The 17,817-nt window shown below is 36.0% G+C and overlaps 1 protein-coding gene across 1 annotated transcript in view; it reads left to right on the top strand.

Annotated features, from left to right (window-relative positions):
- The window catches only part of THOC1 (THO complex 1), a 54,641-nt gene that overhangs the window by 23,540 nt on the left and 13,284 nt on the right, over positions 1–17,817 (top strand). Inside the window, exons 10-12 of the mRNA XM_038543697.1 lie at positions 1,141–1,249; positions 2,655–2,786; positions 16,851–16,951. Coding sequence (XP_038399625.1) covers positions 1,141–1,249; positions 2,655–2,786; positions 16,851–16,951 — 342 coding nt within the window. The remainder of the gene's footprint in view (positions 1–1,140; positions 1,250–2,654; positions 2,787–16,850; positions 16,952–17,817) is intronic.

The raw sequence follows: 17,817 nt of genomic DNA, 5'->3' as shown, positions 1-17,817 counted from the left end.
TCATAGTGCTGTTTGGCTCACTAAACCCCAACCCCCTTCCTGTTTGCCACATGAAATTACAGTCTTCCTTGGAACACTTGTATGGTATGAGGCTTAGAGAAAATGCTAACTGTAATCCATAGATTCAGTTTATTAAGGTTTATTTAGGAAGATTAGAAAGTAGTACACAATTGTGTTTAGAAATAAAATTAATTTTACATAGGTGATGTTGAAAATTTTAGTGAATTTTTGAGGATATGAAATAGTCAATACCACAAGCATTTTTTTTTTTTTACATAATGGGTGTTTTGAATGATATATAAAATTTTGCTAAAAACAAAAATCTCTTAGGTAAAGTCTGAAATGTTTAACTTTTAAATTCAAAACATAGTGTAATTTTGGTAAATTTAAAAATTTAAAGAATGTGTATTGATAATGCAGATTTGTAACAGTGAAAGTGCAAGTTGAATTAGGAATACTGTAATAAAGATACTAAAGAAAAGGCTTATTTTTGTAATACTGAGTTGATGTGTACTTTACATATCTGTCTCATGCCATGGCCTTTAGCATAGGTTAAAGGTGACACTAGCTTAAACTATGTGGAAGTTGATTTCTTTCTTGAGGAAAAGTCTGGAGACAGGCAGTTTACAGCTGATAGAGTATCACTTTTCAGGGAGATTGTCTAGGGACCTATGTTCCTCCTAACTTGTCCCACTATCTCTTGGTATTTGCTTTTTTTCCTATAGTCCATGTGGCTCATCATCATATGTGTATTATGGCCAGCAAAACGGGATAAAGGAAAAATGGAAAACATGGCCCAGATTTGAACATATTACTTCTATTCCCAAGTAGCCAGAATTTAACCAATGGGGCCACACCTAACCACAAGAGAGGTTGGGAAACATGGTCTTTAATTCTAAACAATCATGTACTGGGCCAGAATCCAGGGATTCTAGATAAAGTGGTTCTTTTAGGGTCTATGAATCCCCTGAAATTGTTTATAAAAGTTTATATAAGTATGAATGTGCACTTTTCTGGAGAAAGGAGTTGTAGCTATCATTAGCTTCTTAAAGGGGTATATGAACTAAGAAAAGTTAGGAGCACTTAGATATTTCTAAAAGAACTTAAGTGATTTATTTAATATAACATTTATTTTATTAGCTCCATTCCAATTGACTACAACCTGTATCGAAAATTCTGGTCACTTCAGGATTACTTCAGGAACCCTGTGCAATGCTATGAGAAGATTTCATGGAAAACTTTTCTTAAGGTGAGTTGCTGACCACCTGGTACCCAAAACCCAATATTTTTACAGTTAATGGCAGAAGTAAAGCTTGACTCTTATCCAGTATGCTTGTTATTATATAATTTTAACTCTTACATGTTTATGCCTATTTCCTAATGTTATAAACCACAGATTTTGTGAAGTAGTATGATTTAGGGATTTAAAAGTTCATAATTACAGCCTTGGGTTTTTTGTTTGTTTTTATATAGTATTGTCAACATGAATTGATGAATTTTTGTCAAATATGTTGTCTTCACTTTGCACAAAATTATTTCAAGTGTCCGCTTGATACTTGAAATAATAAGGATTGCAAACTATAGCCATGGGCCAAATCCAGCCTTCTGCCTGTTTTCGTAGATAGAGTTAGTTATCTTGGGACACAGCCATGCTCATACTTGTAGATATTTGTGTACTGTAATGGCATATTTGAGTAGTGTGACAGAGACCATATGAGCCAGATAGCCTGTGAATATTAATAGAAGGAAGCTTCTTTTAAAATGGAATCGAAAGCCAGCAGGGAGAACTTTCACATTCAGCACTAGTTGCCATTTGCAGAGCCAACTGGAAGAGATGGACCTTTCTAAAAAACCAAGAATCAGACACTTGACCAACTGCACCAACCTGGTGCCCTTGGTAGTTTTATTTTTAAGATTAACAAGCCTAGAGGTGCCTTGCAGGCTCAGTCAGGAGAACATGCTACACTTGATGTCAGGGTTTTAAATTTGATCCACACTTTAGGTATAGAGATTACTTAAAAATAAAATATTGAAAAAAAAAAAAGGTTAACAAGCCTAATATACCTACTATCAGAAAAAAAATGGCTAGTCTTTGTTTTATAAGAATTCCCTATATTTCTTTTTCTTGGCTGCTTAAATACCAGTTGTCCTTTTTGATTATAGTCAAAATCAAAAGCAAATAGGTAGCTCTTAAAAGTAGCATGGTATGTGTTCAGATTAAGTGGTGAATAAGAAATCATCTAGAATTGTTCCCCAGCTGGGTAGGATTTGATGTCATTGTTTTATTTGGTCACAGCATTTAGCACAAGAAATGCTTCAGCATTTAATAGCTGGTTAAACATCTCATTTCACTGGTAAATTTCTGGATACTCTCAAAGCATTACATTCTTTGTTGGTCCCTTACACAAACTGCATAAGAAATTACATTTCCTCAGGAGTAGAAAGTTTATTCCTGCCTTGACAATACCATGAACTCTCATACCAAATAGTTTTAATCCCATTTTGCCATCATAGTTTTTCTTGTTTTATGTGCTTTACAATGTGCATACATGGTTAACTATGAGTAAATTCTAAATATTTTGATATAAAAAAGCACTAAAAAAATTACTGGGCAACAATGCCAAATAAAACTAATTGGTATTTTTACTTTGCAGTATTCTGAAGAAGTTCTAGCTGTTTTTAAAAGTTATAAATTAGATGATACTCAAGCCTCAAGGAAAAAAATGGAAGAATTAAAAACAGGAGGAGAACATGTATATTTTGCAAAATTTTTAACAAGTGAAAAGGTATACATTTTTCTTTTTTTTTTTTTACTAAGCATAATAAGTAGTTGTCTGTTTTTCTGTTTAGCTGATATTCTTTTTAAGTTAAGTTTCACAGAAATATTTCTTTAGTTTTGGTTAAAGCTGGTAAGTATTAGTTTGAGAGTCTGTGTCTTCCTTGCACAAGTAAGACTAATTTGATTTCAGACCTGAAAGAAGTTGTTCTGCATTGTCTGTGTTATAGGCTTATTTTGCAGTGTAATTGTTTTCAGGTGCATGTGTTTTGAACCTCAAGTTAGGATTTAATTTACATTTATGAAAATGATATTTTATAATTAGTTTGTGATTTGGGTACTAATAAGGGGTTTAAATATTCCCTGATAATTTTACTTACACAGCTTAATCATTAAATTTTGCTCAAATACAATGTTAAAGGATTATGCAAATTTTCCAGTCAAGATGGCACATTAAGTGTATGTTTTGACTTACTCCCTTTGCTCCAAACACATAGAACTGACAGGTAAATATAAAAGGAGAAAGACAAAGCTGGGCTTCCAGAAACAAGAAAAATATCTTAATGGACCAGAAATGCCAAGTAGTGAGTGATACTGAAGTCTTAGGCCTGCTGGACTCATCCCAAGAAGGTGGTGGCACCCAAGAGTTTGGCTACAAGTGATAGACACCAGATGTGTTTCATGTGGGACCAGGGGACCAGCCAGATTCACTGCTTGAAGCCAGGAACTAGGGTGGAACTTTACCCACTGTGAAAAGAAGCTAAGAAAAAATGTTACCAATTTTCTGCCCAGGGCTATGGATTTATAGGAAGCTGTGGGTCTAGGTATAACAAAGACACAGCTTCATGTCAAGCTTTGTTTCCGCTTATTCTGGACTGGATATATGATATCCACAGTATACTAATGAAAGAGTTGCTCCAGATATTCATCATAAGACTTTTTCCAGACTTGACTCCAGGGGCCCTGGTAGAAGCAAATGCAAAACTACTAGACAAGAAAGGATATACACAGAGAGAAAGAAGAAGTAAACAAACATCCCAAAGCAAAAGCCTCCCATTCAAAACTCTGATACACTGCAATTCCAAAATTCATAAAGAAATTCAATACTAGGAAAGATCTCCAACCAAATCAACTATTGGGATATATATGTATTTATTCCAGACACACAGCTTGACCAAGACTTTAAAATACATGTTTTAGATAAAAAGATAATTGATGATATAACATCCATTGAGAATGAATAAAAAATTGTGAAACTGAAAAGGCAGAAATGAAATAGAATGGTTGAATATGACTACTAATTGAGAGACTTAGAAATGAAAAATGTAGTCATCGAAACCAAATTGGAATATACAGAATTAAACTATAGATTGGATGTAGATGAAATGAGAACTATGACTGGAAGGTAATGATGAGAGGTTCACCCAGAAACAGGGTTGTTTGTTTGTTTGTTTGTTTGTTAACCTAAAGGAGCAGGTAAGAGCAATGCTTGGTCAATGGAGAAATTCCAGCAAATACCCAATAGGATTTTTAAAGAACAAAATAAATGGAAGGAATGGTGGGAAAACTATATTGAAAAGAACTGAAGTTATACCAAGTTCTCAGATTAAAAATATGCTACAACTGCCAGCAGGATAAAGAAGTCAAATCCATACTTCAGTACATCATGCTGTAACTCTAGGGTTAAAGAGAAAACCTTAAAAGCCACCAAAGGGGGAAAAAAAAAAAGACAAATATACTAGAATGGACAGAAGACAGTGGTGAAATATTATAGTATTATAGTACTAAGGGGGGGAGTGGCTATCAGTCTAGAATTTCATACCCAGCTAAATATATTCAAGACTGTGGACAAAATACACATTTTCATTAACCAGGAAAATATACCACTGTAAGACCCTCTTTTTGAAAAACTACTAAAGCTTTCTCCAGGAGGAAGGGAGTTGAACCTGTAAGAAAGAATGGAACATAGAAAGTAGTGGTGACCACAAAAATTGACAAATGATAAATTTATTGATTAAAAAAACAAAATAAAAACTCATTTAAAAAAATTCCTAATGTGGAATTTTTTTTTCAAATATTTATTTATTTACGAGAGACAGAGAGAGAAAGGCAGAGACACAGGTAGAGGGAGAAGCAGGCTCCATGCAGGGAGCCTGATGTCGGACTCTCTCCCAGGTCCCCAGGATCATGCCCTGGGCTGAAGGCAGATGCCAAACCGCTGAGCCACCCAGGGATCCCCCTTAATGTGGAATTTAAACTAGATGACAATAGTAACATGGGGAGGAAAACATGTTTAATGAGTAATTTAAGCATATTCATCAATCCTTAAAATCTTCTGGAGGAGGAAATACCAAATAACTTTAGACTTTATTATGTATATTAAAAGGGTACCACCAAAAGAAAACAACTTGTAGCTCTTAAACAGCAGAGAGCTAAAAGGGGCACAGGAAGGAATATAAACTATTTTATAAACCCAGCTGATTTCCAAGGATATTTTAATAATAAAACAACAAAAATACACACTTTCAGAGAAATTTCCATGGAGTGTAAAATCTGTGCTTTTGTACTGGTCTCCATTCACCACTTTCCCAGAACTGGCTCTCTGAGTAGCTTCCTTATTGATTCTTTGTGAACTTTCTCTCATCAGCAGTTAGGAGAGCATGAGCTTTCCAGGGTTAAGCTCTGGAATTCCATAACTTAATACCATGAGGGGTAAAAGCAACTTTGAGAAGCTTCATACTTTAAAATATGGGGAAAAAAAGGTACAGAAAATTGTAACAAAGAGAATGTGAAGCATGTAATGTTTTGTATCATCAGTTCTCTATTGCCTCTTACGTAGCAATTTTATCTTAAATTTAGATCTGAATAAGAACCCTTCGTGTACATTCTTCACATTTTTACAGTGTATTTCCAATGTTTACTACTCAATATCCAAGTGAAAATATGTGTAGTACATTACTTATAGCATTAAAAGTATGTACCATTTTATTTTATAAGTTCTACTGTTCCACTGAAAGAAGCCTTTCACATCTCTGTAGTACTTTATACAATATTTTAAATCCATTTGATATATTCACACATCTGATGGAAATGTTACTGCCCAGAAGCATTTTGTTTTGCTTACATGAATGTGATCCTAGTTTTCCTTAGAGAGGGAGAATCAGAATACAGTGTATGGAAAGGATGTTACAACCTTTGTAGTTATAGACAGTCCAGTTACATGGTAACCACAGGTAGGCACGATTCTACAAATAAAATAGGTGTTTTGTGAATTATCATACTTCTTTCTCAAAGAGAGATATTTCCTATAGAAACAAAGTGGTATTATAATTTTCAAGGGCCACTTTTTTTATGCTGCTCGGGTATGATTGCAAACACTAAGTTCTAACAATACAGTTTTCTTGTTAGCAGAGTAAAATAATCCAGGAATAGCAGTCACTAAATATAGTGCTGAGGGCTTTTGGATTTTTTGTTTCCTTTTGTTTTTTTTTTTTTTCTTTTCAGTGTAGAACTACCTGTTCCTTAATATTAGTCCAGGCTCACACTCAGAAATTTTAAGGGAAGATTTCACCTCTAATTGTCCCAATTTATCATACCCCTGTGAAAGGCACTGGTATTGTAGAGATTCCTTCTTCACCACTATGTAGCATGTAAAAGCAGAACCAACATTTTAAAATATTTAAGTACCATGATATTAACATGATAGTTAAAGGAATGTATTCTGGTATCTTTGAGTTCTCATAAAAAGTATTACCAGTAACTCAGTATAGATACCGGGATTGCCCAGTTCTTCACAATACTAACTCCTCTTCCCTGTACATTTGAGACTCAGTGTCCAAATGGAAAAGATCAGTTGGAATACGTGGCAGCCAGCAGTTACCAGGGTGGTTGCCCACAGTCTCACACTATTAATCCTAGTGTGGTCATTAAGGCCATTCTTGTTCATGGAGAAAAGAAAATTAACAACCTGCCCAGTCTCTGCATTGTGTGAAGAACTCAGATGAAGACTTTTGGACATTAAAAAAAAAAAAAGTTCTTGGCAGAAAGTTGTTCTGCCTTAAATTGTACTAACTGTATCCATTTGAGAAGTATCCAAGATTGAATATGCAGTGAAGGCAAAGATAGGCCTATTCCTTTATGACTCATAGCTTAGTTAGGAACAAGCAGGCTAATCTGTATCCTATAATTTTGTCTCATTAGTTGTTTCATGTGAACCCCCTTTTCAACAGGTCTGGGAAGTTTTTAGACAGCTCTGGAATATGGCTTGAGTTTTCTTTGTCTGCAGGCCAGAGATAGAGCCAGCCCTCCAGCAAATTCCAGTACTTGACCATGAAATTCTTGTAGGTCATTATCATGGTCTGAAATTTAAATAGAAACTAGATTGTTGGTCCCTGTACCTTTGAGGAAAAAAAAGTTAATAGCAAAAGGTGTTAACTGGGCGAGGCTGACATTTTCCTATAGTTCCAAGATGGAAGAAAGTGTTACATTTTAAAAATCATATAAGAACTCAGCAACTCTTCAGCAGAATTGGAGTGATGTCTTCCACTAATGAACCTTGATGTAAAATCAGTCATTGAGGCTTCTGTCTTGATACCGCCCATCTGAGTCATCTGGTAGGGCTTTTCACAGTTGTGATTAGAATGGTTTGACAGACTTGATTTGGGCTTTGAAATAACCAAACAAAAGGAACATCAGTGTTGGGCCTTGGGTGGCCACTTAGGAATGGAAAGTAAATGGAAACGTAATTGGCTTACCATTAAGATTTCACGAGTAGGGAGACCTCACTATGGTATAAGCTATAAGACAATGTATCTAGACACTTCAGTTGAATTATGTACAAACTTTTGGGTTACTTTATTTTCCAGAATTTTATTTGGATGCTTGCCTATCTCTGCCGTGGGCAGTGAAAGCACTGATGAATCTTTAGGGCTTTACAAACTTTGCAGTTCGAGTGTTTTGCTGACATTGTGTCAGTTTTAGCATGTGGGGATGCACCCAACCATCTGAAAAGATAAATGCAGTTACTGAAACCTTTTTATATGATTAACTTTTTTATATTAATACAATCTATCTGAAGTTGTCCTCAAAGTTAGAGGCATGAGCTGTGCTCTTTATTGTGACACTTTTGTACTTTGCAGGTCTGACAAGTAGGGTAGCTGTTTAAATATCATTGAGCATATTGGAAAATTTATAGCATACTCTTCACTCTTTATTATTTTTAGAATCCCCTCTGTGTGTGAGTCAAGCTGTGGTTATGCAAGCAAGATAAAAAAGTCTGTTCTTTGGTGCTGCCAAGCAGCCATCTGGGAAGGGGTAGAGATAGGGTACAAAGGGTACCCTACCAGTATAACATAGGCCATGGATTTGGAGCCTGATTCTGAAGAAGGACAAAGTCTAAAAGAGTTGGCAGAGGAGACTGATTAATTGATAAGAGCAAAGATGGAATGAGAAATGGCCCAACCTTGCTATGTCATTAGCTAGAGTAATAGAAACTAGTAATCATTTCTATTAGTTATTAATAGAAATTAATAATTATTAGTACTAACATTAAAATGTTAGCTCCTCCGGAAATGACAGCTCTCAACTCATTTTACATATCATGATTTACACAAAAGCAAAAAGTAGTCAGTATATTCATAAATGTAGAGTTCTTTGAAAAGAAAATGTGCGGGCAGCCCATGTGGCTCAGCAGTTTAGCGCCGCCTTCAGCCCAGGGTGTGATCCTGGAGACCCAGGATCTACTCCCACATCGGGCTCCCTGCATGGAGCCTGCTTCTCCCTCTGCCTGTGTCTCTGCCTCTCTCTCTCTCTCTCTCTCTCTCTCTCACACACACACACACATACTCTCACTCTCACTCTCTCTCTCTCATGAATAAATTTAAAAAAAGAAAAGAAAATGTGCTTTGATGAGGGCAGTGATTACTACCACCAGATAGAATGTATGGAAGGCAAGGAAATTTTATTACCCTTGAGAATGGACCAAATACCCAGGGACTTAATTTTGTCTTTCTCAGTTAATCAGGTCCCTCTTCTAAGTGTTTTTAAGTTTTAAATATACTTTAATATACATGTTTTAATATATCAAACAGTATGTTTAATTACAATACTAAAATTTTAAAACTCTAGTCTTTAAAATAATTTTATCAAGTATGTTTTAAAGTACATATTGGTTTCATCATCTTGAGTATTCTGAAGGATAAATATGTTTATATATAATCAAAGAGACTTAAAAACATGTAGGAATTATATAGAAGTTAGGTACTTTTTATTTCTTTCCATATCTGGATCTAAATTTCTTTGGAAGTTTGTTAAGAAAAATACAGATTTTTGAAACTTAACTGGATAGCATAGGAGTGTTCAGTAGAGTCACATAATTTGCAGTATTGTCTGAGGTTTATGAAAATCAATAAATAGATATTGGCTATTTAATCACAACTTAGTTGTTCACCATGTTTCCTAAGTCTTTCCTAAGTAATCCTAAATCTTTGTAGGGGTAACAACATAATCTGTATTGTTTAGGAAGTTCTAGTTAATTTAGGCTTTTGAAAGGAAGTCTTATATTTGCTAAAATAAATAATTTGTGTTTTATATTAATTAGATGTATTAAAGGAAAGAAATTTAAAATGTAAACTTTTGGTATTTATGAGGGATATTAAAGTCCACTAAATCTCCTTAAAAATATTAGTACAGGTTTGAAAATCTTTCAATTTATGACCATACCTTTAAGTAACCTTCTTAACTATAGCAAAAAGACTGACAGGTAACATCTCCTGCTTTGCCATGGACGTACTTTTCTTTATCCTGTAACTTAGGAGGAACACTGAGATCCTTTTATTTTTTAAAGATTTTATTTATTTATTCATTCATGTGAAACAGAGAGGCAGAGACATAGGCAGAGGGAGAAGCAGGCTCCTCGCAGGGAGCCCAACGCAGGACTCAATCCCTGGACCCCAGGATCACACCCTGAGCCAACGGCAGACAGACCCTCAACCACTAAGCCACCAGGCATCCCCATAAAAATTTTATAGAGCAGGCCTGACCAAGGAAAAACGTGAAAAGGTGCCAGTAAACATATTAGTAAGATGAATAAATAATAAAAATGGGCATAATTAAAAAAAAAAATGGGCATAATTGAAAATACAGAAATACTGAAAATATGTAAGAGAATGTATTCTAAACAACTTCTGCCAGTACCTTTTTAAATCTAATGAAACAGTAAATCTGTAGAAAAATGTAGTCACCAAATAGACTCAAAGAAAATAGAAAATAGACTCAAAGAAATAGAAAACTTGAATAAACAAGTAACTGTTAGAGAAATTGTAGTCAAAATGACACCTTTCAAATGACATCAGGTTCAGATTTTTTATCAGCAATTCCAGGAATAGATGATTCTTATTTTAAGTGAAAATTTTCAGAGGTTAGGTGACAAAAGCAACCAATTACTTAATATGAGATTGATAAAACTTTTAGATAAAATCCCAAAAGGACAGAACAGGGGAAAAAAGTATATCAATCTCACAAGTAAGGGTGAAAAAAATTTTTTTAACTCACGAATCAAAAGTAGTTATTTTTTTGAAGTAGAGACTAAATAGGATTTATCCTAGGAATGTATGTTTATCAGAAAGCTTAATGTAATACCAAATTAACAGCCTTAAGGTTTAAAGGTTTAAATATTTTTAAACTGTATAATCATCTCAGATGCCAAGAAAATTCTTCAGTAAAATCTAATATTCAGTACAAAAATCAGAAGTTAAAGGGGATTATCCTAACTAAGGGGATTAATAAAAAGCCCTGTGGCAAGTATCATACATAATGATCAAACTTTTAGAATTATTTCTAGTATATTCAAAAACAAGGCATGGATGTCTACTAACTAGACTTCTGTTCAACATAGTAGTGGACGACCTAGTTATTTCAGTAAGAAAAAAGAAATGAGTTATAATTACTAAGAGAAAAGACTGAACTGTCCCTATTTGAAGGCAATATAATTGGCTACAGAGAAAATCCAGGAGAACCAGCAAACTATTAGTAGGATTAAGGAGGCTTCAGCAAGGTTACGAGAGAAACATAAGTGGCGTTCCTGTAAGTAACCAATTACAAAATATAAGTTGAACTAGCAATGAAAACTAATGCCTAAGAGTAATCTTTGTGTAGAAAATTACAAAGATGGAGGGGTAGGACTACACTTGGATAGGAAAACCCAATGTCATTTCCCCACATAAATTTAGTGTATTTTGAATCAAATCCAAATATGTTTTTTGAGGAAACTTTTAAAGTTGATATTACAGTTCTTCTGAAAAAAGCCAAGAGGAAGTAAGAAAAATTGGAAGAAGTTGGAAACAATTGCCCTATTAGGTATTAAAACCTGTAAAGCTCTAATAATTAAAACAGTGAAGTAATTATTAGTACAGGTATAAAGGGGAAAAAACTGAACAATGGAAAGCACAAACTGGAAAGTTTGATATACGGGAGAAGTTACATTTACAAATTAGCAAGGAAAAGATGGATTATTCTTAATAAATGTTGCTTGGACAGCTCATCCATATGGAAAAATAAAATCCTGTTTAGACCTTGTTACATGCACAAAGGTCAATTCTAGGTTAATTAAAAGTCTAAATAAGAAAAGCAAAACTTTGAAACACTTAAAAGCATAAAATATGTACACTCAGAGTAAGAAAAGATTTCTTGAATCACAAAAAAGCACCGGTCATGAGGGAAATGACCGATACGTTTAATATAAAGAAGTAAAAGTACTGAATAGTAAAAGACACTGTAGACAAAGTAAAAAGATGGCCACAAACTAGAAGATATTCATCATCTGCATAATGATTAATATTCTGAACATTCTGTTGATAGACAAACTAGTGGAAAACTGGAAAGATGGTAAATGCAAGTGGCTTACAGATATAGAAATCTAAATAGCTGATAAGCTTATAAAAAAGCTAACCATCTCTAGTAGCCAAAGAAATTAAAATGATGAGATAATTGTTTCACACTTACCAAATTGACAAAAACAGTAAAGCCTGACAATAAATGGTATTGGCAAAGGTGTGGGAAAGGACACTTTCAAATACTGCTAGTTGAAGTATTAATTGATATAACCACTTTGCAGACCAGTTTTATAATTAGCAAACTTAAAACTTTTGTTCCTAGATGTGGCCCCTAGAGAATCATACACATGCACAAGGAAATACATAAGAAGATTCATTGTAAATTATGTGTTTGTAAGTGTAAGTTTGGAAACAACCTAAATGTTCATAAGCAGGAGACTGAGTGGTAAATTTACATAGTACAGTTCTACAAAGCACTCTTTAAAAAGTGAGTTAACTGGAGCAGAGGTCAGCAAATCAGGCTTATCACCTATTTTTATAAATGAGTTTTATTGGAGCTGCTATATATTCCCTGCTATATATTCATCCACATGTTGTCTGTGGCTGCTGTTGCATTGCCACAGCAGCAGGTAGTAGTTGGAATGGAGACTGATTGTATCATCCACAAAGCCTAAAATAAGTTACTGATTACCCTTAACAGAAATTTTCTAACCCCTGAACTAGTGATACATGTATTAAGTTGTATAAATTTCGAACATAATGTCCTGTGAAAATAGCTTATTGCAGAATAATATGCATAGAGTTTGAAAACTTGCAAAATACCTCAATATGTTATTTATAGATACCTATTTATGTAGCAATAGTGTAAAATGTGCATTAGAACCATAAAACACCAAATACATGGTAGCATTTACCATAGTAGAGGGAAAGAGGGGGAGCAAAGAGGGAGGTTACAGAGGATGCTTCACTAGTTTCGATAATAACTATTTAACAAATGTGGAACAAATAAAAATGTTAGGATTTAATATAGAACTGGATAGGGGACATGAATTATACAACTTAACTGTACCTTTTTGAAATTTTAAATTTTTCATAATTTGAAAATTTGATACAGCTAATGTGTTAATGATGACAGATTAGTAATATTTTAATGAGAATGCTCTTAATATGTTTTCTAGTACAGGTTTTTGAAGTATTTTCTATAAAGTGACGGAAATGGAAGATCCCGTACTTCAGTTTAATTGTACGAGGACTATTATTTACATGTACAATTTATTGACAGGAACATAAAGATAACTAAGACTAGCATGATCCTTTATAGGTTTAGAATAATAATCAGGAGTGCTGACGCCTGAGCTGAGATGTGAAAAAAAAAAAAAAAAAAAAAAAGCTAAGGATGATAAAAGGCCCTTTGTTCTAGAAACAAAGACAACAGAGAAATACTTGATCCATTGAATGATGTAAATGGTGTAATTTTTTAAATAACCAAAGAAAAGTAGAACTAGAAAATGTACATTGTGGAAGAAAGTACAGTTGAGTGTGTCAGTTTTAGTCTCAGCTCTGTCACTAACTAGCTGTGTGGTCTTGCAGAAGTCCTAGTTTTCATAAGTATAATGTTAGCTTGAATGATTACACTGGTCCCTCCCACCTCCGATTCTATGTCTTATTAACTCCTATTTTCAGTCCATTGTTCCCATCAAAGATATCTTCCAACATAAGTAAATGCGGAAGACTTAATTAAAGCCTGAGGTAGATGAAGAGTTGTACATAGCACCTAGCCTCTTCAGTTCATTTCCTCAAGCCAAGAGGCTTGTTTGTCCTCACTCCCGACTGCTTGAACTACTTAAGGTCTTCAAACAGGCCAGTCTCTTATGGGTGCAGAGTCTTGGTTTCTGTTTCTTCTCGAATACTCTCCCAACTAGAGATTTGCTCCTGTGGTTTATAGTTATGCTTTTTCCAAGCAGTCTTTGTAGAGATGCCTAGGCAAATCGATGCTGGAGCCTCTTACTGAATTAGCCAACAATGGAGAAGAGCAGCTTTGTGGGGAAAATTGGTGTGTTTTCCCTTGAACATGAAATCTGATCAAGTGTTAGTTGAATATTCAAATAGAGATGCGTAGTAGCTTTTTTAAGTATATAGATGTGGAGATTAGGAACACAATCTAGGATGAGAGTATAGATTTGGTACGTAGTATAGTTATCAGCTTGTATGTGATAATTCAAGGTAAAATATAGAGTGGAAAGAGAAGAAAACATCATACTGAATCCTGAAGAAAAACCAATTAAGTTTAAGGGGTGGGGTAGTAGGGGAGAGGAAGAAGATTGAAGAATAGCCAATGAGATTGGAGAAAACTAGAAAAATATACCTCATGGAAGCCAAGCATATCAAGTAGGATGAGGACTTCTAAAAGAAAGTGTTCATGGGGCCAAGCAGGGTTTGGGGGGTGGAGAAGGCGTTCACTGGATCTAACAACAAATAAGTCGTTGGTGATCTTGGCAAAAACATGGTCAGTGAATTGGTGAACCAGAAAGCCACAGATCGTGGCAGATTGAAGGGTGAATTGGAAACGGTGAATGTAGCCAGTTCTTTGAAGATGTTTGGCTGTTCAGGGAGGATGAGGGGAGGCTGACGATCTCTTTCAGAGAAGTTGCTTAATTGCTAATGGAAAGGAGCTTGGAAAGAAGAAAGGATTGAAGGTACAGGCACCAGGACAGTTAGCTGATAGGACTCAGTTAACTTAGGTTTGGATGTCCAGATGAAAGGGTTGCCTTTAGCAATGAAGATGTCGAGAAAAAGGAAACCAGGATGTGGGGAAAGCTCAAACTTCTAGTTTAATAAATTTTTCTCATTGAAGGTTGCAGTGGTTATGTACTGAGAATGAGAGGGTAATTAATGTTTGTGATAAGTTGAAAGGGTTTGTAGTAATTGCTATGGAGAAGAGAATAATAGCTTTGGAGAATAAAGAAAGATCGCTGATTAGAGACCAGTTTTAAGTCAGAGGCAGTAGCATAGCGGTCCTACCATCTGCAGACTGTGTGGTTTGTATTTTCTTTCAAGTAGCTCCATATGCAGCCTGCACGAGAAGCCTTAGTTTTAGGGGGCACTGAGTAACTTAGCTTGATCTGGGGTTGCCGGTTTGCGCAGTGATGTGCTGGAAGTGTGGCACAAAGGTGTTGTGGAAGTTGGCAACAAAGTGTTCAAAGTCAAACAAAGAAGAGATAAACCAAAAAGTCAGGACCAAGGGTCAGCTAACTGCAGCCACAGCTCAAATCTGGCCCACTGCTTGTCTTTTTTTACATTTTATGTGTTTACAGAAGTATGTGTGTAGTATCTTACAATATGCCCTTTGGCTCAAATAGCCTAATATATTTACTGCTAAAAAACGTCTGCTGACCCCTTATCTCAACCAAAATAGGGTTACAGTGAAAACAGAACGGGACTGACCGGTAGAAAATAGAGGGTCCAGGGTACTGAAAGTCTCAGGTCTTGGGACATCTGAGTGGGAGACTAAAAGAATGGGAGCTGTAGTGAGAGTTCAGGGTTTCAGAGCTAAGGCAACTGTTCGAGCTTTTGGCCATGGCAGTGGGGCCACAGTAGAGGCTGTACCTGTCTGTGGAGCTGTCAAGGAACTTGAGAGCCTAGATGGGGATAATGATGTCACTCAGGAGTAGCAGGAAAGGATGTGGGGGAGTTGTACTATTCAATTTGGGATGGGGTAGTTAAGATGATAAATAGCAAAATCAAAGACTGAGTGTCTCAAAGGTGACGCACAGCACCCTAGGCCAGTTGCATTTAAAAAGGAGGAAGTGAAGCTGTGGTCTGTGTATACAATGGAATATTACTCAGCCATTAGAAACGACAAATACCCACCATTTGCTTCAATGTGTATGGAACTGGAGGGTATTATGCTGAGTGAAATAAGTCAATCGGAGAAGGACAAACATTATATGGTCTCATTCATTTGGGAAATATGAAAAATAGTGAAAGGGAATACAGGGGAAAGGAGAGAAAATGAGTGGGAAATATCAGTGAGGGTGACAGAACACGAGACTTCTAACTCTGGGAAACGAACAAGGGGTGGTGGAAGGGGAGGTGGGCGGGGGGATGGGGTGACTAGGTGACGGGCACTGAGAGGGGCACTTGACGGGATGAGCACTGGGTGATATGCTATATGTTGGCAAATCGAACTCCAATAAAAAAAAAAAAAAACAAACAAAAAAAGGGGGGGGGGGCGGAGGAAGTGGCCAGTGAATGTTAAATAGATGGAAACATAGCCAAAGGGACTTGGGACCTTCAACTGCATTCCATTCCTAGGACTTTCGGGTGACTTGCAAGTTGGTCATCCGTTTAAAATAAGCAGCTTCTCACTGTTGCTTTAGCTCTGGAAGGCCAAAGCAGCACACGTTTGTGGATAAAGACTTCAGCGTTGCTTCAGGGCTCTAGGGATATAATGAGAATGACTGCCTTCACAGTGGAGGCCATTCTTAGAAAACATCCAGGGACATAGTTATTTTAAAACTTCCTCATAAGGGACCTTCAAGTCCTTTCTAATGCAGATTCTGTGATAATACAAGTATGATATTATTTTCTCTAAAATAGAAGGAGGGCAGCCCAGGTGGCCTGGTGGTTTAGCGCCACCTTCAGCCCCGGGGTGTGATCCCGGAGATCTGGGATCCGGATCGGGTCCTGCATTGGGCTCCCCGCATGGAGCCTGCTTCTGCCTCTGCCTGTGTCTCTGCCTCTCTAGAATAAATAAATAAAATCTTTTTTAAAAATTGTTTAAAATAGAAGGAAATAATCCACTTAATTCACAGATGGTTTTTCACTTGTAATTTCTTATTACCGAGCCGCAGGTCTGTTGCAGGCACTTTGTAGGGCTGCAAAAATGACCAGCATCCCTTGTTATCTATATATGGACCTCTCTCTAGCCATCATTTCTTTATATGTGAGAAAGTGGCAGCCATACTTTTACCTAAGTATATTTCTGCTTTGCTTTATCTTGACTTCAGGACCACTGATCTAACATTGCTATCTGCCAACATAAATATCTCATGGTTAAAATATCTGAAGCCTTTGCTCCCTTGTCCTAGGGCTTGTGCAGTAATGCCTCATATTGAATGAGCCCCTCAGTGATGAATATTTTATTAAAATCTTTCATTTCTATAATAGCATACCTGTACCTTTAGGAAGAATTTGAATTTAATGTGTTTTGTGTTGTGTGTGTGTGCTTGTTTTTCAACTAGTTGATGGATTTGCAACTGAGCGACAGTAACTTTCGCCGACACATCCTGTTGCAATATCTCATTTTATTCCAGTATCTCAAGGGACAGGTCAAATTCAAAAGGTAAGTTAATCTGGGTAGTAAATGATTTCTAAACAGTCCTTTTTAAAAGAAGACTCACTTACTGATCTATTTCTCTTACGTGTCAGACTCATTTAATGTATAAGGGTCACATCCCTGAAACCTTCCTTTTGCAGCAACACTGGATAATCAGGAGCTTTTGTTAAAGATACTAGATGTTAGGGTACTTGTTATAGAGAAAAGGTGTTGACTGTATCTGCTGTCAGTGTAAGCCTCTCCTGTTGAGCACTGGGGTTCCTGGGGTCTTCAGTTGTATGGATGGATCTCTGTTCTAGACTTCCACCATTCCCCTCTCACTTCACCCAGACCTTCTCCAAACCTGATTTGAAGACTAATAAGCCCATAATCTCTTTCAAGGTGTGGAGCTGTCTAGGACATTAGTATTCAAAAGTAAAGTAAATCTTTGAAGAACAGAGCAGTTCGAGTCTCTTTAGGGTTTCAGAAAACCTGATCAGTTCCTCTACTTCCTGGCTACCTCCATCTGCAACATAAGCCACTGCCTCTTGTCCTATCCATGACTGAAGTTCACCATTACTCACTGGCATTTTAAGTTTGCAAAACAGTGTTGGATTTATTAGTTGTGTGAAAAATGTGCCTTTACTACCTGCTGGCTTTGAATCCCACTTTCATGACTCACTAGGTGCAATTAAGCTCTTTCAGACTTGTGATTTTAAGATGACACATAGCAAGTACTCAAAAAAGTTATTTCTTGTCCTTCTATTGTTGAGTTTTAATATATAGCATGGTAGAAAGATCAAGGACTTTGGAGCCAAACCTAGGTTTGCATTTAAGCTTTATCTCTGATCTCTGTTTAATAAAGCACACATGCTCGTTCTGAGAATTAATAA

This window comes from Canis lupus, chromosome 7 (genome assembly GCF_011100685.1).
Source record: "Canis lupus familiaris isolate Mischka breed German Shepherd chromosome 7, alternate assembly UU_Cfam_GSD_1.0, whole genome shotgun sequence".
Classification (NCBI taxonomy): Eukaryota; Metazoa; Chordata; class Mammalia; order Carnivora; family Canidae; genus Canis; species Canis lupus.
This window is presented reverse-complemented; position numbering and strand designations above follow the sequence as displayed.